Source organism: Daktulosphaira vitifoliae, unplaced genomic scaffold (genome assembly GCF_025091365.1).
Source record: "Daktulosphaira vitifoliae isolate Bord-2020 unplaced genomic scaffold, ASM2509136v1 Scaffold_2, whole genome shotgun sequence".
Classification (NCBI taxonomy): domain Eukaryota; kingdom Metazoa; phylum Arthropoda; class Insecta; order Hemiptera; family Phylloxeridae; genus Daktulosphaira; species Daktulosphaira vitifoliae.
Genome location: NW_026099573.1, coordinates 31,006,386 through 31,029,772, shown reverse-complemented (window position 1 = coordinate 31,029,772; position 23,387 = coordinate 31,006,386). Strand labels below are relative to the sequence as shown.

Genomic DNA, 23,387 nt, shown 5'->3' with positions numbered 1-23,387 from the left:
GTTCAACGATATGTCAAAAGATCACAAATCGAATCTAGTCGAAGACATTACCTCAAAAATTGAAAAAAATTCCCTCGTTCACCGTAAATGGGGGATATCTCCAAAAAAATTACAAATTTAAAAAACGCTAATTTCGAAATGTTTCAATTTTTTTTACTTAAAACTGCCATAACTTTTTTAAAAATTACCAAATCAATAAATTTTTTTTTGATAGTTGCATGATGTCTTTACCTATCATATGATATATTTTTTTTATAAATCTGACCCTTTATCTGCCCACGGGAGGGGATATAAAATGACAACTTTTTCACAAAAAGTTAACATTTGAAAGTCTTATACTTTTATATGTATCTTAAATTAAAGCGTATGTAACATACTTTATTATGAAAAATACGTCGATGTGTATAGAAATCAGGGTGTCATACTATAAATTTTCCGGAAATTATTTGGTTTTTGTATTTTTAGATCGTTTTAGAATTTTCAAGGAGATTCCAATTAAGTCTGTAGCCCACTAATATCTCTATCGTTTTACTTAATTTGCTAATCACAGATATTGGTCGATAGTTTAAAGAATTAAATTTATCTTTGTTTGGTTTTAGTATAAGTGTTATAACTGCTTTGTGACAATAGTAGTCTACAATTGTTGACCATAGTTATTAAATAGTTTCACAGGGTTGTATTAATGAAAGGAAAGGCTTTTTTATAAAATCATTCTTGGAGTTTAACATTTTAACAAATTAGGTTCATTAATTTTCTCAAAGAACTTTTTAAAAAACCCAGCACAGTGGGAAATATCTAAGGTTTCAATACAAAAAAATATTATTTTGATTTGTTAATATTTGAAAAAGTTATGGCAGTTTTATGTACAAAAAACATCCCGATAAAATGTAATTTTTATCGCAAACATTACATTTTTTTTTAAATTTTCGACAGCCATTTGCACAGAGAAGATAAGATGTCGGGACAAATTTTATTTTTTCATTTGATAGTATATAACATAATCTTTGATTTGATATATGTTTAAAGGACGCAGTATTCCCGGAACATTTTCAAAAGTTCAGTTGAAAAAGATCTATGTTTTTTACAATATTTCAAGTTTTGAACGGCCCCTATATAAGGGGAATTTGTCCAATTATAATAAAAAGTATGTCAAATGAAAGATGTACTTATAATGTATTTAGAAAAAAAATTTGTGCTGATATATACATTTTTCAAAAAGTTATAGCATTTTTAAGTTGAAAATTTAAAATCGAAAATTTTAACACAAAAATAGCGTTTTTGTAACTACGGCAGATGTTTACATGCAGAAGATAAAGTGTCGGGACAAATTTTTTTTTTTTTATTTTATAGTACATAAAATAAGCTTTAATTTGATATATGTTTAAAGGACCCAGTATTTCCGGAACATTTTCAAAAATTAAGTTGAAAAAGTTAGTTTTTGTAAAAAAGTTGCTATTTTAAATCCCTCCCATGAGCAGGTTAAGTGTTAGATTTTCAAAAAAATGATATCAAACGAAAGGGAAATATCTAAGGTTAGTAGAAAAAAAATTTATGTTGATTTGTTTATTTTTTAAAAAGTTATGGAAGTTTTAAGAAAAAAAAGTAAAAAAATTTCGAAAATTAGCGATTTTAAAATTTGTAATTTTTTTGGATATTTCCCCCATTTTCGGGGAACAAGGGAATTTTTTTCAATTTTTTAGGGTACTGTCTCCAACTAGATACGATTTGTGATCTTTTGACGTACTTTTGAAAGAAATCGGTCCAGTGAGAGCTGAGAAAAAGTGGCAACAGACATAAAAAAAAAAAAACACATAGTAAAATTAATACCTTCTCAGCTTCGCATCGAAATAGTTACTGATTGCTATTTTTGTGTGAAAATTCTTGATTTTGTATTTTACATTTTTAACTTTATAATGCTATAACTTATTGAAAAGATTAATACAATTTTTTTATAAGAAATAATATTTATATTCGTCTTTCATTCTACATCATTTCCCTTTATATATTTATTTATATATTACACTTAAAAATCATAAAACTTGCAATCAGGATATAAATAAGGAAATAGAATAGAGATGGAAAGTTTAGTTCATTTCTGTGAATAGTTCATTAGTTCATAGTTCATTCAACGAACTATTCTTAAGTTCACTAATTTTATTGATCATGCTGATATTGTTTGGCAATGAACTATTCATTTTATCACTAATAGTATAGCAGTACACAGTTCAGTTGTAGTTCACACTACTTATGGGCAATTAAGTTATAAACTAACCCTTAACCTGAACATCATAAACTAAGAAAAAATTATTATCAATACCCTCATGGCTCATGTTATCATTATCACCTAATTCAAGGTATATATATTGACCAGTAGTCCTAAGTTAAATCAGAAATTTGATCTAATATTTGTACATAGCATGAATTTATTTTATTGTTAAACAGTTAAAAACCGTGTAACATTTTAACAATATAATTTATTTGTTATCTAATTGTAAACAGCTATTAACCATTTACAGTATTTCGAACAACGAACCACAGAGAATTTTTAAAGAAGTTCGCGAACTATTTCATTTATACATATCTACCAATTTTTTTCGCACTATGAACTGTAAAGTTACAGGTACTGAAACAGTCCAGAATAGTTCATCTAAGTGAATATGTAGCATTTGGAATTATACACAATTTTTTTTAAATTAAATACTATCTACAAATTTGCATCGAAGCGTTTTTTATGATAGTGATTTTAGTCACTGTCAGATATTATTATACTTGACCCAACTATGCCACATCCCTGCTGTACTGGGTTTTTAAATTGTGGGCCCCTAAATTTTTTTTCGCACCGGATCCCTATATATTATGAACCCTGCTACCCATAAAAAAACCTAACTGAGTGCTTTTACATTAATTTTGCTTAATGTTATTTAATTTCAGAGTGGCTTATGTAGCATTGCATAATATAAGTATTTGTCCGAATTCTTCAGTGATTTTGGAAAGTTCAGTTCTAGTTCATACCTTAAACAATGATCTCATAATTAATTCAGATACAGAACTGAAATTACTTTCGTTAAAATTATTAACATTTCTCATTCAAAAAGTTTGGACCAATTCTTCATACATTATAATAAATGAACATGCAAGTATTTGTTTCTTGAAAACCTAATTAAAATAAAATAAAATAACTCTATAAAGAAACTTAAGAACACATTCAAATTAAAGAAAATGAATAATATAACATGAAAAAACTTTCTATCTATTCCAGACTCGTAGTTAGAATTTTGTTTTCAGTTAGATATTAGGACAATGCATGAATTTAAGGAGTTTAAATTTATGTGATGAGCCCTTTCCCATAAATACACCCTCAATGTATCTCGGATAGGCAATCATTCCGTACGAACCCCGTCAATTTTGTTATATTAACCATTATAATAATCTTTTTAGGTATCATTATCAAAAATTCATAGTCTTACACTTAATATGAATTCCGAAATAGCAAACACTGCTAAAAAGTTTTTAGAAATCATGAATAGAGCTAAAGAGGAACATGAAAATAATCTATAAATTTGATAAAATAAAGATGATTTCTTCGATGTTAACTCACTTAAATTTGCACAATTAGAGACAATTTTTAATGTGTTTATTTTATTTTGATTATTATTATTTTTTTTTTTAAACTACCCTACAGTACTTTTTATTGAGACAATCATAAATCTTAATCAATACAATTAAATGGTTATCAAAATTATAAATATATATACTTATACAACATGAATGGGATTTATACGTCCAGTGAAATGGACCCTAATTTAGTCTAATAATAATAAATAATTATAAAATAAATTTAAACTAAGTCATATGGTTTGACGCGTTGTAAACGTCTTAGGTCATTGGAATTGTCCAATAGTTGAATTGCCGCTATATTTTCATGGTTTTCCAACCTTAATATATGCTTACTTGCAAACCGAGTGACTTCATCTGCTACGGTTGGTAACATCATATCTCGATGAATTACATCATTTCTATCGAAACTGTAAGCCGCGACAATTGTACGAATCGCGATATTTTGACAACGTTGTATAACATCTATGTTGGACTTAATGGCACAACCCCACAATTGAATTCCATAAGTCCAGACAGGTTTTACGATCGCTACATATAACAGACGTTTGTTCTATAGTGATAGCTCAGAATGTTTTCCAATTTGGAAAAAATAGAATTTGGTCTATAGTTGAATGTTTGTTTCTAAAACCGAATTGATGATCGGGTATAAGTTTTTTTTCTTCTATTAAAGAATTGAGGCGCTTTAAAAGAAGCTTTTCTAAGAGTTAAACCATACTGGGTAAGAGTGATATTGACTTATATGAAGAAGGTTGCTCTGGGGGCTTGCCAGGTTTCAGCAACATGATTACTTGCGCCTTTTTCCATTGTTCTGGAATATAATGTGTGCGTATTATAGTGTTGTAAATATGAGTTAGATGAATGATAGCTTTTTTTGGTAATTCTTTCAGAATACGAGGGTTGATTTCATCATAGTCCGGTGCTTTTTTAGGGTTGATGTTTGTATCACTTTCATGTGCTACTTCTAATGATGTAAAGTGCCGTATTTTGTAATCAATTTCGTTTAATGGTTGGTATTCTACTTGGTCAAGTTCTGAATTTATGTCGTTCGGTTGATAAACATGTTCTAAATAAAGTGCATATGCTTCTGCTTTGTCCATATCAGTACGCGCCTACGTATCACCTTCTTTACGAATAGGAGGTATATAAGCTCGAGGTCTTTTCATTTTTCTTGTAGCTTTCCATAGAGATTAATCGCTAGAAACTAGTAGATAGTCCGCTTAAATATGATTTAAATGTTTCGTTTTTAACTTCTTTAATTTTTTCACGAAGCGCTTTGCAAAAGCGATTCCATTTAGTTTTATCTGCTAAATGACGGGTAGTGTGCCATTTTCTTGTAACTCTGCGTTTTTGCCAAATAAGTTCTTTTATCTCTGCTGGATAAGTTGTCTCACGATATCTGTCTTTACAAGTTTCTGGAGTAGATTCTTTTGCCGCTTTGACAATATCATTAGTTAGCATATGTACTACTGTTTCTTCTATGTCACTTGCTGTTTTCAAACGTACGAAAAATATGATAATGTTTTTTAGGGCCATTCTGAAAAAAATCCCAGTCTGACTGTTTATTTATGAGAGACATTTTCCGCTTCTTTAATATGACATTCGAACTTATTGTTTATAACACAGGAATGTGATTAGACGACAAGTCTAATCTTCTGTTTGAACATAATTAGATGAGATACTTTTAATTATGAAGAAGTGTAGAAGATCAGAAACTTTATTTGAATCACTTGGCCAGTAAGTTTTCTTACTTAGATATTGTAATTTTTTATTTTCAAAAAAGTCCATGGGGTGGGTGAAATGTATTTCTAAAAAAAGAGCTATGTCATTGTTCTCATTACTTAAGAAGTCTTTAAGTTCTTGTTTACGCTGTACTAGCCCATTGGCGTTCCAAGCTATGATACGTAATGTATGATTCATTTCTTCTTTTTGTTTTGATTGTTAGACTTAGACTGGTTACTTTCTAACTTATCAAGTCTACTTGTCATATTTGTTAAAGATTTTGTTATATTTTGACACGGCACCGTCTTTTACTCTAGGCTGACGCTCACCCGTGTCTCTTTCGATATCAGCCGTCCAGCTATTAATGTGACAATCGGTTGTCTCCCTGCCCTTGACACCGAGATAAGGCCACCGCCGAATATGGATTACTGATATTGCGGTCTGTTCCGTTTCCGACGTATACCTTTACTGGTCGATTCTTCGTTTCGTTTTTGGTTCTGGGTTGCGTCTCTTTTGTTACTTTCCTGTTTTGTTAGTTGTCTGGCGATACGAATTAATTGTGTGATCTGACGAATTCGTAGTGCATATATAAATACATATATATATTCATCACAGGTATAAACGTACATTGATACTGCTAATAACTAACTAGTGCGGCTTAACGTAGCATACACATAGTTGAATATTGAGTATATTTAATATCTTGTAACTTGTATACATTTATAACCGCGGTATTGAGTAAAACGCCACTCGTTCGCCCGCATCACTTCTTTGGATTACGTGAAAATTTGTAAGGGCTGATAAAATTTCCCTTAAAGCTGAGTTATCACTTTCAACCGGCTGTATTGGTTGTTTTTTAAGAATAACGTTATTTCCATTAGAAATACTAACAATTTTAGCATAGGAAACATCCGATGTAACAGTTTTAGCAGGTTTCTGCTGGAGACGTTGGACTGCGTATGTTTTTTTTTGGGTGGATTTTTTCTTGTAAGCTGAACAGCCTTTCCAATTTGCGGCGTGGGCTTCTCCGCAAACGATTTTGGACAATCTTCTGTTTTATGTTCTTCACCACATTTTAAACAGATAGATTTTTTGTGACAATAATTTTGAGTATGGCTTGGCAGTTTTTACACTGTGGCACACCTTTTTTTTTCTTCGGAGGTTCTACTTTTATTTTATGATAACATAAAATATTTAAGTCGTATATATCTTTATTGTTATCTCGAGGATCAAGGTCTACAAAAAATAACGGTAATTTTATTATTGTTTTTTCACTATTTTTGTCACTAGGATTTACTTTTTTCTTAATTTGGATGTTAGTGACATCACTTGCATAATGATCATTATCTGCTAGGGCTTTTTTAATTTCACATACTTCAGTGTCAGGATGTAATCCTCTGTTTTCAATACGAAACTTTTTTTCTGTTTTTAATTGATATCTGTGGTACTCAATTTTATTTTTTTCAAGTACTTTTAAAGTAGTTCAGACGTGTTCATCACCAGTTATAATTTTAATATCGCCGTTAGCAATAGTTTTCAACTGTTGCTCATGACCAATGGCTTTTTCGCGAGTTAAATTAGAAATTAAATCGTTGATATTTTTAACACAACTGGCGGTAATTGGAGGTGGTTTATAAATTTTTGGCGCAAGTTTTAATACATTTTTTTCTACTTTTTTTACTTGTTTTTTTTTTATGTACTACGTGAAGCATCTCAGCAACAGCCTGGTTTATCACTAATAAAATTTTTATTTTCATTATTATCATGTATGCTTACATGCTGATTAACTTGTTGAGTTTTCAACTGCTCAATGCTCATTTGGAGCTCTACTACCATTTTTCTCAATGATTCATTTTTACTTTGTAGTTGATTCAATACTTTGATCAATTACAATTTGATTTGGCTGTGTAATTATATTATCATTGTTGTGGTCAGGTGATAATTTAATATTGAATAATGAATAACAACGCCGTGTTTAACTTTTACTTTATAATATATTGTAACTTATTATACATAAGAACATAAAAAAACAATATCAGTTCCAGAGGAAGTTACTATAGTCACAATGCGATAATGATAATTGTTAGTGGCCGGCGGCCTGGACCGGTTCGAGCCGCCCGTCGGCCACTCCATATGGCGCGACCTGCCGAACGTAAAGGGAAAGCGCCGCGATCGCCATCCAGTGGTAAAGCTGGCGTCGCGATGTGACCGCGACATACTCCCCCCCAGTCCGGCCGGTCGGCCCATGAACGCCTAGGACAGCTGGTCCGTTGGCCCGTCCTCCAACTCTGAGAAGTCGGGAACCTTGATGGTCAGGGCGTCCAAAACCGCATCCTCAGTCTCCATTCCCTTCGAGAACTGGAACTCCACATCTACGTGCTGCGGGTCCACCTGGTCGTCCCCAAGGAAGACAACTGGTTGAACGCTACCAACAAAGCGTTCCACACCTTCGCCAGAATGGGACTCACTCCCGACGCCACTTGGTATCGCGGTGGTCACCTGGTTGGTTGACGCTTCCGCGGTGTTTTTCGGTCGAAACCGGCCATGTTCGTCCCGTTGGCTGTGGCGGTGGTTTGGCCGGTTTGTTTCCAGCCTGCCCTGTGCCGGCTGATTAAGTCGAGCGGAGGTGTGGCCGGGTCGATGTCGCCGCTGGTTCGACCGCCGGCTAGGTTCCCCTGGTCCTGCTCGACGTTCCGTTAAGCCCCGATCGAACGCAGCCCACAAGAAGAGGGTTTGGGACCGAAGTTCCCCAATCCCCGCCGTACGGACTCGTTCTCGGGTCCAGGTTGGGAGTTCCTCATATTCTTCCCCCAGCAGTGCCGCCGCTTGCCGCATCAACCTGCGGGCCCGCTGCCGCATGAGATTTGCGGTTTCGGCTCAAGCCGGCGAGAGGGCCGAAAAGGACGGTGCTCCGCTTCCTGTCTTTGGTTGCTGGACATGCTGTAAAATAGAAAATTTATTAGGATTACCTCCTGAGGCGTCATATTTCATGGCGGTGACATGTAGCTTTAACTGACGCCTTCCTTTAGTCACAAACACTCCCTCACCTAGCCTTTTGGCTAATTGCACTGGCCCCAGCCATTTAGGGGCAAAACCGGCGTGAAAGTTTTTATCAGCGCTGGATAAGGGATGCGCGCGATAATACACCCAAACCCCTTCTTTAAAGCGTCTGCGGTGATTTTCGCGGGATAACTTGTGACCAATATCTTTTTTATCGGAAGATAACCCGAATTTTTGTGAGGGTTGTTCTCCCCCCCCGGAAATTTTTGTTTCTCACCGAAGACATCGTAGTTTTCGGTTATCACACCGGAGTTATTGTTATTGTCCGGAGTCTTTACTGTAACAATATTTTTCTGTCCGGTCATTTCTATTTGTTTCGGGATTTTACCCGTAGAAATAATGTCCAGCAGCTATAGTAGTATCACATTTTAATACATGTACTTAATAAAATATATCACCAAATCAGTGATCCCGCGTGGATAAGATGAATAAAAAAGTAATACCTTTACACAAGATTTAACCACCCTCTTACGCATTACATAAAACGCCCACGTAAAAGATTCTATCACATTAACCAATCAAATATAACAAAAATATTTCAAAATACCTTTGGTGATACAAATATTCCAACACATATAAAATATTGGTACCGTAAAAGGGGGTCACTCGGGTCAGTTTTAGAGGTTCTTTGATTATAAGTTTGGGATTTTTAGAGCTATATAATAAAAATCAAGTTTTAATGTTAGGTTACGCAATGCTTAAGATGTGTGTACTGTTTATATTTTATTAACCATGCTTAATTTTTAAAAATTTTTTTTTTAAAGTTGTGACCCTATGTACTCATTAATGGGGTGAATACAATCAGTATATTAATATTGAAGCATAATCCATTTAACCCTTGATTAAAGGTGAATAGGATCATAAAGTATATTTAAAAAAAAAAAGTCAACTTCTTAAGAACATTTTTATATAAAATTTAAGATATTTATCACACATTTTAATATTAGAACAAAATAGATAAAATTGTATCCAAACAATAGAAGAAAAAAAATATGAACCTTAGATTTTTAGTTTATAATAATAAAAAATAACTATTAATCATATATACTCAGTCTTTTGAGTTTCAAATAGGAAAAACATTATTAAACATTTTTAGTTTATAACAATAAAAAAAAATAAATACTTGTATGTAGGTACTTAGTCTGAGTTTACCATAGGATGTAAGAAATATTTAAAAAATTACCTATAGAATTTTTAGGTTTTAGTATTTTTTTTTTTCTCAAACTCCTCTAGAACACTTTTCAGGCTCACCTCAAATTCTCACCTATCTCTTCTTAAAGATTTTGGATTTTTTAGAATTCTGATGACTTGTTCTATGCTGAATTCACAAAAGTCTATAATATCGGAGAAAGCATGAATGCATTTTTCCATATTTTTTATTATTAGACTTGGTCTTGTAAAAGATCCTTCTCAAATTTCACTTTTTTTAATAACAGATACAACTTTTCCAAAAAATATTTTGGGCTTATTTTTACCAAAATTGACTGCAACCCATGTTCCTTCCTCTATGTTTGTTTGTAAAACGTTTATTGGCATATTTATTACTCCACGATTTCCGGAACTTGTTGACTGTGTTGGCTCTATTATGTTATTTTCCTCTGATGGTTCATCGATATCATTGTCATTTTCATCATTAAAAATTTGGTTTAATACACTATCATATTCACTTTTCTCTGATTCTGTTGAATCAAGATCATGAGCACGAACACTTTTCCCCGCTGGAACTTTCAAACGTGACTTTCTATTTTTTTTTTGTGTACATTCTCCAAATCTTGACTCTTTTAAATAATTCGTTAAATTATTCTCGACCATTTCACTGCTTGTCTCCAATTGCTCATCTTTTGGTAGCATATTTAAAACTCGATCTCTATTTAAAGGCCAAATCCCAGATTTTTCAAATCCAGCTCTAATAACATCTCGATATCTTCCATTTAATTCATTAAGAGTTGATTTTAGAAGCGAAGGAAAATTGCTTTTGTCAACTGACGGTGATTTTTTAGTACTTTTCCATTTATCTAGAACTTTTCTCCAAGATCCTTTTAAAGGTCGAAAAAATGCAATGTCCAATGGCTGCGTAATGTGAGTTGAATTTGGCGGCAGTAAAATAAAATCAATTTGATACTTATTACATAGTTTAATAACTTCAGGGGAAATATGCGAGCTCAAGTTATCACCTATTAAAATTTTGCGACCCTCTTTATTTTTACAATATTGCACTATTATTTTTATAAACCATTCTAAAAAGCATCGACCATCCATCCATCCAGAAGGAGTTCTATTGTATCTAGCACCTTTTGGACCACCCTCAGTCCATTTATCATATAAATGCATTGATTTATAAATTACATAAGGTGGTAGAAGAGTCCCGTCAGCAGCTGCAGCAAACATAACCGAGGTAGCTGATTTTGTAAAATTCATTATCCTTTCTGGGTATTTAGTGCCTCTCTTGCATATTATTAGTTTACGTCCCGGATCATCTGATAAATTGGTTTCGTCATAGTTTATGATTAAATCTGGAGAAATTTCTTTTAAATATGGCGTCAAATTATCAAAAAAATCGTTTATCATTTTATTAATGACTAAAGCACGGCTCCGTTTAATATTTTGGCACATTCTTTGGGATATATCCTGCTTGTGTCTTTTAAGGAATAATTTAGCCCAATCGTATCCAGGTCAGTTATCTTTAAACTTGGCGATTTTCGTACCTTCTCTATCTAGATGGTATTTTACGAACATTCTGAGGAGGTCAAATTCAGTAATAGGATAACCCCAATTAGAACACTTTAAAATATTTTCAACTAAAGCTTTTTCCACGCTTTCTGGTAAACTAATCTGACCTCCTAATTTTTTCGGGATGAAACCCGGGTTTTGTTGGCGATTTTTATGGAACCTCTGTAAGACGCTGAATGGAATATTTAAATTGCGGCTAACAGATCTAATAGATTTTCCACTTGCAATTATCGACAACGCATTTTCCAATTCCTCAACACTGTGCTGTTGATGCCTGACCCCCCGAGGATTCGGGAAATATGTTCGCGGCATTTTTCCTAAAACAATTTTATATATTATATTTCATACTTAAAACAGTGCCTAGCAAAATGATGCAAAAACGAATCGTAATAATAATTTTGTAAATAAAATTAGTATAGCATTAATATGTATTACTAACTACAATAGGTATTCTATAATATTATTAGGTACCTAGGTACCTATTTTTATAGATATTATAAGTAATTTAAAAGGGTAAACATGTTTATTGCGCACAAAACAAAGTGTACATGAGTACCAATCGAATGTTTGAGTAGGTTTAATGAATGACAAAAATATGTAAAAACATTATTGTTCGTTGTATACCTCCAAATACGTAAACTATCTACTACACCAAATCAAATCATTCTGACCGTTATCACCCCAAAAAAACACGCGTAAATTATTTTTTTGGAAAAACCTTCACCATGTTTACAATTTTTCACGTACAATCTTAATAACTATATAAAACGATAGAGTATAAGTTGCTTAAAAATTTTAAGTGAAATTTAAAGTGTTAAATACTTACTGGCTTGTTATCCAGGAGAAGTTTGAGCAGGTTCAAAATAAACACGTTTTATGATAACAAAATTGATGTTATCTAATTGATAAGAAATTCGGAAAACCTACATTTGATCGACTTAACCACCACATAAAACATATTCTTAAATCGATCCAGCTGTTTCAAACCCGAAAATATCAATATTTACCTCCACAGATACTGATAACAAAAAAAGATAATTTTTGATTCTAATTACCTCAGTGACCCGAGTGACCCCGTTTTACGGTATTTATTTATTTTTTTATATATATACACACTTCAAAAAAATACATGATTAGATTGCATTTTGTTCTATTACTTATTGAAGCGCTACAACCTGGCTGGACAGAATACTAGCACAATAATTTCTTAGTCAAGATTCTATGTAATTATATGCGTTCACTAAAGTGTCTCTCCACTTGTCGACCAGCCAGTCTGAACTCAGCCACAGTGCGGGCAATCGGAGTGTAGGACACTGGTATAATTTATTGAACAAAAAACCGAAATTGAGCTCGCATCTACTCTGTATCACTCTGTGGAAGACTGAAAGGCTTAAATGCATTTTACCACCCCATCGAGTTTTTTCAAATTTTTTTTTTTTAATTGATTCAGTTTTTTATACTGACTAAGAATATATAAAAAAAAAAATTGTCGGCAAAGTCCAGTTTAAAAGTTATGAGCTTTCAAAGTTTTTAACCATCATTGACAAATTTTGTTATATACTTTTGTTCTTTTTGTTTTTTTGCATTAATTCATTAGAAAAAGTATTCTCGATGATTTAGTAATCGAATTTTATTTATTTAATTATACTAAAAAAAATATTTATACGTGTGTAGGTACTTAAATAAAAAAAATTTACGACGCGCCGCTCAATTCAAACTGTTGCTGAAATGGTATTGCTGATACTTTTTATACTTACAGTATCAGTTTCAATTCTAACTATTTATAAAATTTTTTGCATTATTTAAATTATGATAATACGTTTTTATATTTGACAATTGGTAACAAAGATCATGATGCACTGTTTCTATAAAATTGAAAAATAAACGATGTAATCTATAGTCTAATCTTAGTAGTTTACCAATAGATTACAGCTTAATTCTTTTTCTATTTAAGTTATTTTTTCTCACTATGAAACGATGGATGTATGATGGAAATTTGTACAAATGTCATTATGGTTTAAGTGTAAATATTTGGGATAAATCTAATAGTTATTTAGAATCGAGTAACACGCAATTTGTCGTGTGTCGTAAAGATTATACTGATCCAACGCGTTGTCGATACTTTAAATACATGGCTGAAGATTATCACAACTGTAATTGTCATACCCAAGCATCATTATGCATTACTAGTTCAGGAAGTAATAAGGACAGACCGTATTACTGCTGTGCAAAATCGCGAATGAACACACAAATTTCAATATCTAATATAATAGTTTTTTTTTTTGTTTTCAACAAGTGTTAATTGATATACATAATATGATGTGTGTTTGTGGGGGCGCCTCACTTATCAAAATTATTAGCGCCTCCCTTATCAAAATAAAAAATCATTTTGATAACAAATAATAGCGCCTCACTTATAATCTCCTCCGGCGCCTCACTTTTGAAAATTATTAGCGCCTCCCTTATCAAAATAAAAATTCAATTTGATAACAAATAATAGCGCCTCACAACCTCCCACTTCAAAGATGATTGTATTCTTCCCCCACTCCTGTTATTTAATATTGGTATAAAACACAACCGCTCGTGAAAATCAATCGTATTGTATCTTCGTTTTCTTACTCGTGTGTGTAATCAGTGAAGTATAACAAAGTGAAGTATGATGAAAATGACAACTGGAGGAAAAGATATAAGAATGACTATTCGGAATCAACCTCAACCTGAGTTTTCTATACTAGCAACGTCGGTCTTCAATTTGAGTTTCGTCGAGCGAAAATTTCTACATATCGGTTGCACGTGGATAAACGACCGATACTCTCCCGTAATGATAATATTATCTCCAAGTATGTATTTATGGATGGATGTCGATAAATTTATTAATTTTTTACAATTAATCGATGAAGTTATTTCATATATGGATGAATCGTGTAAATCAAAAATTTATTTGAATTCCGTTTTTAACATTGTAAAATCGAAATGTTTCTCGAAAAGTTATCTATCAATATCGGGTAAAGGTAATGAAGAAGAAAAAATGGGGCGTATATCATTGACCGAAGAAAATCTATATGCGTTGAAAGAAATGAAGTCATGTCTCCTGGAAGTAACCAAAGAGAAATATGAAACATGTAACTTATTGTACATGCAAAGTAAAGAAGTTTACGAAAAAGTAAAGGATTTGGTTATAAACAAGTTTTTAGTATTACCCGAAAATTTAATGTATTCCATCGTGAAAAGTATGGATATATCGTTATTGCCAAAGACATCAACAGCACTGTACAAAGAAATAGTTACCTTCGATTATAAATGTATCATTAAACGTATATGGGAACAATTCATTGAGTATTTCAAACATCAAACCAATCAGGATGTTAAGCAAATGACAAATGAAAATATAAGGTAGATATTTTACTAAATTGTTTATGCTAAAAATACTAAATAAAATTAAAATTTTTAGTAAAAACGATGACCAACAAGATCATTTGGAAAATCACAATGAAAATGTACAAGATGTTAATGTTCACCGTATAAATAATGATTTATCTAATCCATTTAACGATCAAATTCAAATATAGGAAAATTGTAACGATTTATTTGGTTAACAATTTAAAAAAATATTATTAACAATAATTGTAAACAATTTTGAAATGATATAATTGTATTGTAAAACATTTTTTAATTAAAATAAAAATTATTATATATACTAACTGTTTGATAATTGATTAAAAAAATTTTCTATCAAAATAATATATACAATCAACAAATTTGTGAGATAAGAATACATAACTATTGTATAACGTCTCATTCTTTATTGTGATATTAAATACACATTATTAAATACTTTATGAAAATAAAATATGTAACTTATAGTTATAACTGCATACTTTATGAGTATATTATCAAGAAAATTTAATTTCTCACAAAAGCAGATACGATAAATTTAATTCATATTTCTATAACTCCAGTCATCGTTTCTATGATTACATATCACTTAAAAAGAAAAAAATTTAAATGCTGCTAGATAAGACAAAATGCTGAAATAATATTTTAAATGCATGTATATATAATACGCAAGTTGGTTATTTTATGATTTAAACAGTTAGCATTTAAATAACACATAATCAGCAAATTTTAAGACAAAAATATAACGAAGTAAATTTAAAAACTGATATATATCTCACAGTACCCATTCCAGCAATTGTTTTTAAAACGTCAACCAATTTTAAACCAATCGCAGTGTCANAGTTTTTAAAACGTTAACCAATTTTAAACCAATCGCAGTGTCAAAAGAAATGCTAATTCATCATTTTGAAATTCTACTGTAAGATTGTATAAGAGTATGTGTGATCACCACAGTCATTCGATCAAAAGCGTTATAACCAACATGTCATNGGATCAAAAGCGTACAAGCAACATGTCATCACAAAGTATTAACAACGAAGAATTTTTACAAATTCTAAATAATATGAAAAGTGAACCGCTGTCTCCACTACTTGGCGAAGAAGAATTCGCAGATATAATAAACGAGATGAAAGTTGAACCACTTTCGCAAACAATGGTAAGTAATTTAAAAATAATTTTATTTATGCGATTATAATAAAATATATATATATATATATTTTCGCAGTCTCAAGAATTATTACCAGATTTTTGGAATATGGATGATTATTATTTAAATATAGTTAATGAAATAGAAAATCCTGCATCATATTCGATGATCGATGCGGGGCAACATCAAACTTGGTTAAATGAAACGGTATGTGTTTAATATTTTATATATATTTAAAAAATTTTCATGTTTTTATTATAATAATAGAATCAGTTAAATAATGAATCAGTTAATGNCTTAACCATTTATACTCCGGGACGGGTGGTTAGTCCGTCGCCGGAGGTGGGATGGCGACTCCAAATTACCGAACTGATCTCTCGTTCGGTAAATGAAGCCGCCCGTGACCGAGTTTTGAACCTGAGACACTACGCGTCAAGCGCTGCCGCGTTACCGACTCGGCCACACCGTCCCACTTTTAATAACTCATCTATTATATAATATAATATTATTATATAATAATCCCAACTATTTTAATAACAATAGTAATAAATAAATTTATAAATATATTAAAAATGTATAATATTGTCAATAAATTTAAATTTAATCATTAAATGTAAAACATAAATAACTAAAAATTATAACTAATTATGTACAATAGTAATTGTTTTAAATTAAAAAAAAATATTATACTTATATTAATTTTTTATTTCATAAATTAAACCACCTTGTGTATTTCGCTAGTCATAGCGTTATATTCGAAAATCTTATCATGTAGTATAAGACAATATGCTGATGTATCTTTTGGTATAGGAATCTTGGTTTCGAATTCAATTCGAACGTCTACAGGTGCACTTTTAATTTTTTCATTCAGTTTCGAACAATCTATGACAACCATAGGTGCAGAGTCTTTGAATTCATCTTCAGTCAAAATAGGATCACCATTATCGATATTATAGAAAGTATCTTGAAACGATGAATACATTTGATACAACGCTGAATATTTATCATTATCAAAATCGATGTTTAAACTGTCATATGGATAAGACTCTGAATTTAAAAAAACTTTGAGCGATGATAGAGAACAATGATCGAATCGACTCATGTCTGCAGATATAATGTTTTTACGTTTAGTTTGAAACGCTATAATCACATATCTAGGTTTTTCAGTGTGCGTTGACGTTTTAACGGCCCACGAATGTTTTGTTGTTTGTGGTAAATATGGATGTTCAAATAATTCCCAGCTTCTAAAAGCAATGTAAAGTGGTTGACGAGAATCTAACGTCTTCAAAAGTTTCAATCTAACACCATCCTCAACGTTTATATGCGGCATTCTCCACATAATTTTCGCGATTTTTATTTTACCGTTGCCTCGCTCACATTTTAACGCGTTAATATCCACGCTAGATCTATTCAGTATTTATTCTTGTCGGGAATTTATTATTATTTTACGATGATCTTCCGCAAATCCCATAATTACTTTGAGAGGTATGCACACTTCGAATTTTTCTTTAGATTCACCACTTTCATTCCATCCGGCATTTTGATATCGGTAAAGGTTTGCTGTTTGAAAAGACGCATAACCTTTCATACATGTTGTAATACCAGGATTTCTTACTTTATCAACAGTTTAATTCGTAACGAATTTCATCAAATAGGAACATAATGCCATTGTTTATTAATTTTATAGAAGCTTCTCCATTACCTGTTTCTATATTTCTTTCAACTTCACCTTCGATGTGTAACAAAGATTCGCTGGGAGAGTATATAAATCTTGATGTTGTATCGCAATTCGTATTTCATCGTTATTCGACAGTGCGTTACTAGAAAATGGTTGATACGAATGGTATTCAAATTTTGTTATACTTTCTTCGAAGTACGGTTTTTCGTGTATGTTCAGAATATCTTCCATTACGATTTTCAAGTGTATAACCAAGATTTAAAAGTGTAGTCAAGCTCTCCCTTGTTAACTCTGGAAGTTTTGAAATTGAACTGTTCTCAACTTCATGAAAACGTCTCTTTTTAACGTTATATTGTATACCCATATCGAATATGAACACGAACCGTTACACTTTCTCCTCTGAAATCGACAAGCTCTCCGTTCTGATCTTTAATTTCAATTTTTACGTTATCTATTTGATTCGTCAACACGGAATAATATATAAGATTATTAGGTGATTCTACAATCTTGTAACCGGGTGACACCAAGGGATAAAACTCGTGAATAGAACACGTCTCGCGTCCGTTAACAAATGCTCCATGTACAATATTACACTCTATTCTTATACACGATAGTAGATTAATATAAGCCATTTGTTCTGATTCATGTATGACACCGCCTTCAAACGTTTTTTTATTGAATCCCAACAACTCTCCTATGCTATTTTTTGCTGTGAAATCTACTGTTTTATCGCAAAACATTTCGGATTTCAATGTATTCACATTGGATTTCAAGTTAAAAATAATATTATGTTTTTTAAATTCATCTGAGAAATATTTACCTATATCATCTAACTCGTATGATCCTATTGGTATTGATAAATCAATAACGGAATTATTAACAGACGTTGAACTTTCAAGGTAATCGTTATAGGTTAAAACACGAAAAGAATTATTTTTTTCACTAACATTTGGTTTAGAGTTGCAAGCTTGTAAACTCAAAAGTGCTAATTCTGCAGTTCCATCTAATTCAATAGGTGGGAAAAAGGTACTGATCATTCTAGACTGGTTACCTTGAAAAGATAACGTTAAAGAGCGTTGCATCGTTCCAGTAAAAATTTCAAACACAATTGTCCACACACTAACGTATTGAACTCTTGAACACGAGTGTAATTAAATTTTATACTACATCCTTTTAAATAGGAGCGTAATTCTAAAGGCGGTGGTAAGTTGCCAAACGAATCGAAATAAAAAACGGTTTTATTTTTTTTATAATATGCTACCCGTGCGTGCCTTCGCCCGTATCATCATCCAAATTCACGACAGCACATTCAATCGTTCGTGGTGTTTTAGGTAATTTATCTCGTGAAAAAATATTACGAAAATGAGACAGTTTTAATAGTCTTGCATATTTTATAATATCATCGCTGTTTAGCGGGCGATCACTGGGTAGCATATGATTTAGTTTTTTTGAAATGGTTTCAAATATAATGATGATCCTCTTTTTGCGAGCATACCTCCACCGATTTTAACTGGACTTTTTGAATCCTTATTTTTTCTTACTTCATTTACCGCTTTGATTATATTAGCGGTACCACCTGCCAACGAGCCTAGAGCAGAAAGACCTGCGAAAATAGGAATCAAGGGAAGCACTCCACCAAATTTCGGTATTTTTATAGTACGAGGAGCACTAGGTTTTCGAACAGAGTTTTTAAATGTTTTTTTAGCCGCTGCGAGTGCAATTATACTTGCTTTCTTCGCACTTTTACCTTTCATTTTTCGCATCGCCTTTCGACTCGAACTAACGATCGAGTTAAAATTTATTCCCATCCCGAGTTTGCGTTTCGCTTTCATGATATTGGTAGTTGCGTAAGCCGCTACTTTTTCTCCGAACGTACTATCTTTTGCTTTAACACGTTCCCAAGCTCGATTTTGTAAAACGTAATCGGCTTTATGACGATTCTTAATGTCTTTATATTTACTATATGATATATCGTGTTCTCGTGCTGCTGCATCCAGCGGATTTTTACCAGGGTCACCACGAGCCAATCGCTTTTGTAACCGCGTGCCGGTTCCTAGATATTGATACGATGGCCAATGAACTTCGACGGGAAGATTATTTATAAGAGAATTAACTAAACCGTTTCCGCGTTTATTAATGTTAGATCGTCGACGTCGAATCATCGTTTAAAACGGTGTAATTGTTACATCAATCTTTTATACGTAATGTTTTTCGAAGCGCAAACATGTAAGTTACCAGTTTCTAACGTCGATTTGGATAAATCTGTGTCAAAACGAATGAAACACGGTCCTTTGCTACCCGATAGTATACGTTGTATAATTTGTGGACCGTCTAATTGCGGTAAAACAAACGTAATGTTTAATTTTCTGACAAAAGAAAACGGTTTAAAATTTGAAAACATATACCTCTATACAAAAACTCCGGATCAACGTAAATATAAAATCTTAGAGAATATTATTAACGACGTAGAAGGAGTAAACATATACGTTTACACCGATAACGATCAAGTATTAGCACCGGAAAAGGTAACATCTAATTCTATATTTATATTTGATGACGTCGTATGTGAAAAACAAAACAACATAGCATCGTATTTTTGTAGAGGTAGACACAACGGNAGCATCGTATTTTTGTAGAGGTCGACACAACGGTATCGATATATTTTACTTATCGCAGACGTATTCTCGTATACCAAAATAACAGAGACAACACGAATATGATTATTTTATACAAACAAGACGAAACTAATTTAAAACACATATATTATGATCATTGTTCGTCAGATATGAGTTTTATAGAATTTAAAGAAATGTGTGCTAAATGCTGGAACTCTGGTAGATTTGAATTTTTGTTGATAGCGAAAGATTTTCCTTTAAACGAGGGAAGGTATCGCAAAAGTTTCGATATTTATATAAAAAGAGCTGATTTTTAGANCCTTCCTCGATAGAGGAAACTAGAGAGTTTGTTCGCAAGCATGCGACACCTATCGTTGAACCTCTGGAAGAAATTGCACGACAAACAAAAAACTTATTTGAAAACCGTAAATCAAACGATGCAGAAGAANAAAAACCATAAATCAAACGATCAGAAGAAAATGATGGCGAGGAATACGATAAAATTGATAAAAATAAAACGATCGTGTTATCTAAACCGTTACAACATCATCAACAATAATCAAACTTTGATGCGGTGTACGGTGTAACCGTTAATGATGACGGAGACTTTAAAATGGGTGATAAAATGGTAATCATTGATGAACATATGGGTAATATCAAGATCGGTAGTCTAAAACAAGTGCTATTGACAAAAGGATTACACGAATTGTTATTTATAAAGATACCTAACGTCGATTTAATCACTTCTGAGTATATGATAACGTATAAAATCTGTCTCATACACACTAGAGTACATATAAACATTAACGGAAAATTGAAAACAAATCAAGGATATAAATATAAAAATATAATAAAACAGTTATTTAACGGGCGGCAACCAAGCGAAAACGAAAAGTTTGGTGGCGGACTACCGTTTTTATCTGTATCAAATAAACGAAAAGAATACATATATTGGGACGATATAAATGAATTAGTACAGCGTCTGGCTATTTTACAAGCGTACCGGTAATACGGGAGTGTATAATGAAATAATATCCTTGGAAGAAGAACTTAGAGAAAACGGAGTAATAAAATGAAAACTGTTAAAGAGCAAATAGCGGAGGAGATACACGCACAAGCAAGAAAGAAATTTCCGAGACGTATCGTAACGCCTTACGCTAAAGACAACACGTGGCAAGCGGATCTCGTCGATATGAGAAAGTATTGCAACAAGAATAAAAGCTTTACTTTTATTCTTACTGTGATAGATGTATATACTAAATACGCATGGTGTATACCTTTAAAAAATAAAAACGGTAAGGTGGTCACTGCAGCTTTTGAATCAATAATAAACAACTGTAATAGATGTCCACTGTACATAACAACAGACAGGGGATCAGAATTTTTCAACAAAAATCTGATAACTTTTCTACAACAGAGAAGTATAAAACATTTTCCTACATATTCGGTGGTGAAGGCATGCGTAATCGAACGTTTTAACCGTACACTTAAAGAACGCATGTGGAAAAAATTTACCGCTTCAAGATCTTACCAATGGTTGCCAATTTTACAAACAATAACAATAGTATTCATTCGGCGATCCGTCAAACACCAACACAAGCATCCAAAAATCCCAATACCGTACGGTTCTATCGTTTACCGAATCACTCCAATATTACGCGAAAAGTATTTAAAATTGGTGATGCTGTGCGTATAAGTAAAAATAAAGCCGCTTTTGTCAAAGGATATACTCAGAATTGGTAGATAAAATAAAAGAAACAATACCCGTAGTATACGTGTTGAAAGATGAGAATGGTGTATTAATTAACGGAACGTTCTATCGGGAAGAGATAAAAAAAACAAAATTTCCACATACATTTCTCATTGAAAAAATTTTACGATACAAAAATGATCACTGTCTAGTTAAATGGTGTGGTATAACAAAAAACAGTTGGATACATAAAAACGATTTAGTATAGTTTCAACAATCATAAAAAATGGATCAATCAATAGTAGTCGATTTTCAATGCATCGTAGACTACAAATGTAAATTAATTGTAAAAGAATTATCAGTATACACGTTTGATAGTTTAAATCATTATATGTTTAAACCACCTGATAATTTCTACATGACGACTAAGTCAGCTAGAGTCAATAAGTGGTTACATCGAAATAAACACAAATTACATCATACTGACGGTGAAATTGATTATACAAAGTTACAGACGATATTGAATGCTCTCGCCGATCGATGTTTACGTTTTTATGTAAAAGGTTTGCAAAAAAAGAAGTTTCTCGAAAAATTTACATCCAAGCCAGTAATTAACATGGAAGATTACGATTGTCCGAGAATTGATGTACTTTTATATAATTATAATAATAGTAATAATAATATCAATTCATCAAATGTTACATGTTTATTTCACAAGTACAACGATAATTGTTGTACAAACAACCGTGTTAAAGTGTTATATTCTTGGTTAATCAATAATTGTATAATGTAAAATAATTGATTTAATCACAATCATGTAAATATAAATAATAAATTTTGTTTACTGCAAAAATGAGTCAATAAATATTTTTATACACTATGTATTTTGTGTTAATTTTTATACTTATAAATTGTATAATTTTCANATTAATTTTTATACTTATAAATTGTTTAATTTTCATATTTTAAAAATATGAAAAATATATGAGTGATATCATTTTCACTTTGATAGCAATGGTAGTAAAAGCAATTTTACCCATCCGACAATAACAAATATATAGAAATGCTCGAATTAAATAAACGACATTATTTCACACTTAATACATAGATAATAATGCTATATATTCTCCTTGATATAAACGTTTAGATTTCGTGTTATGATTGTGTTAAAATTTAATTTCAATGAAAACCCATTGTTTTCACTTATTCAACTGCGTAAGTAGATTATAGTTCACAGAATAATGTACATTCATAACCATTCAGTACATACATACGTAGATTTTCAATCAATTTATTTCAATAAACAAAAACAAGTAGCATAACTAAAGAATATAAATATTCTTCGTGTAAATAAAAGTAAGTATTACTATATACATATTTTAACTACAAATAATTATTAAATATTTCATAATAGGTTTACAAAGAATAATAATAAAAGATTATTCCAATAATTATAGAATAAATCATTTTTATTATAATTATTAATTATTATATCTATATATATAGGTAAGTTGCTATTATATATCCAGAGTAGCATATAATCGCAGACTCAAACACGATGAAATTTTATCATAAGTATATTATATTATACATCATATTATATTCATACAAATAATTTATCATGATAAATAATGATATTATTAATTTTAGAAACTATAACTTGCGATGATCAAGACATATCAAATATACATAGAAAAGGTTAAGTTGGCTGTACAAGTGAAAACACTATAGAAA

At 31.6% G+C, this 23,387-nt stretch overlaps 2 protein-coding genes and 1 long non-coding RNA gene across 3 annotated transcripts in view; 2 read left to right on the top strand and 1 right to left on the bottom strand.

Annotated features, from left to right (window-relative positions):
- The window catches only part of LOC126898127 (E3 SUMO-protein ligase ZBED1-like), a 100,713-nt gene that overhangs the window by 7,056 nt on the left and 70,270 nt on the right, over positions 1–23,387 (bottom strand). The window lies entirely within an intron of this gene.
- On the top strand, positions 14,057–15,352 carry LOC126897654 (uncharacterized). The gene is made up of 2 exons (XM_050671422.1): positions 14,057–14,520; positions 14,579–15,352. The coding sequence occupies exons 1-2, from the start codon at positions 14,156–14,158 to the stop codon at positions 14,694–14,696; spliced, it is 483 nt and encodes a 160-aa protein (XP_050527379.1). The 5' UTR covers positions 14,057–14,155; the 3' UTR covers positions 14,697–15,352.
- The window catches only part of LOC126897660 (uncharacterized), a 2,071-nt gene continuing 1,569 nt past the window's right edge, over positions 22,886–23,387 (top strand). Inside the window, exons 1-3 of the long non-coding RNA XR_007702158.1 lie at positions 22,886–23,009; positions 23,160–23,228; positions 23,304–23,351. This is a non-coding gene — a long non-coding RNA (uncharacterized LOC126897660). The remainder of the gene's footprint in view (positions 23,010–23,159; positions 23,229–23,303; positions 23,352–23,387) is intronic.

What these genes read in the sequence shown, in the direction of transcription:
- LOC126897654 (XM_050671422.1), top strand. Translation starts at nt 14,156, where the DNA reads ATGGGGCGTATATCATTGACCGAAGAAAATCTATATGCGTTGAAAGAA. An exon ending in ATGACAAATGAAAATATAAG is followed by an intron (nt 14,521 to 14,578) that starts GTAGATATTTTA and finishes TAAAATTTTTAG; the next exon opens with TAAAAACGATGACCAACAAG.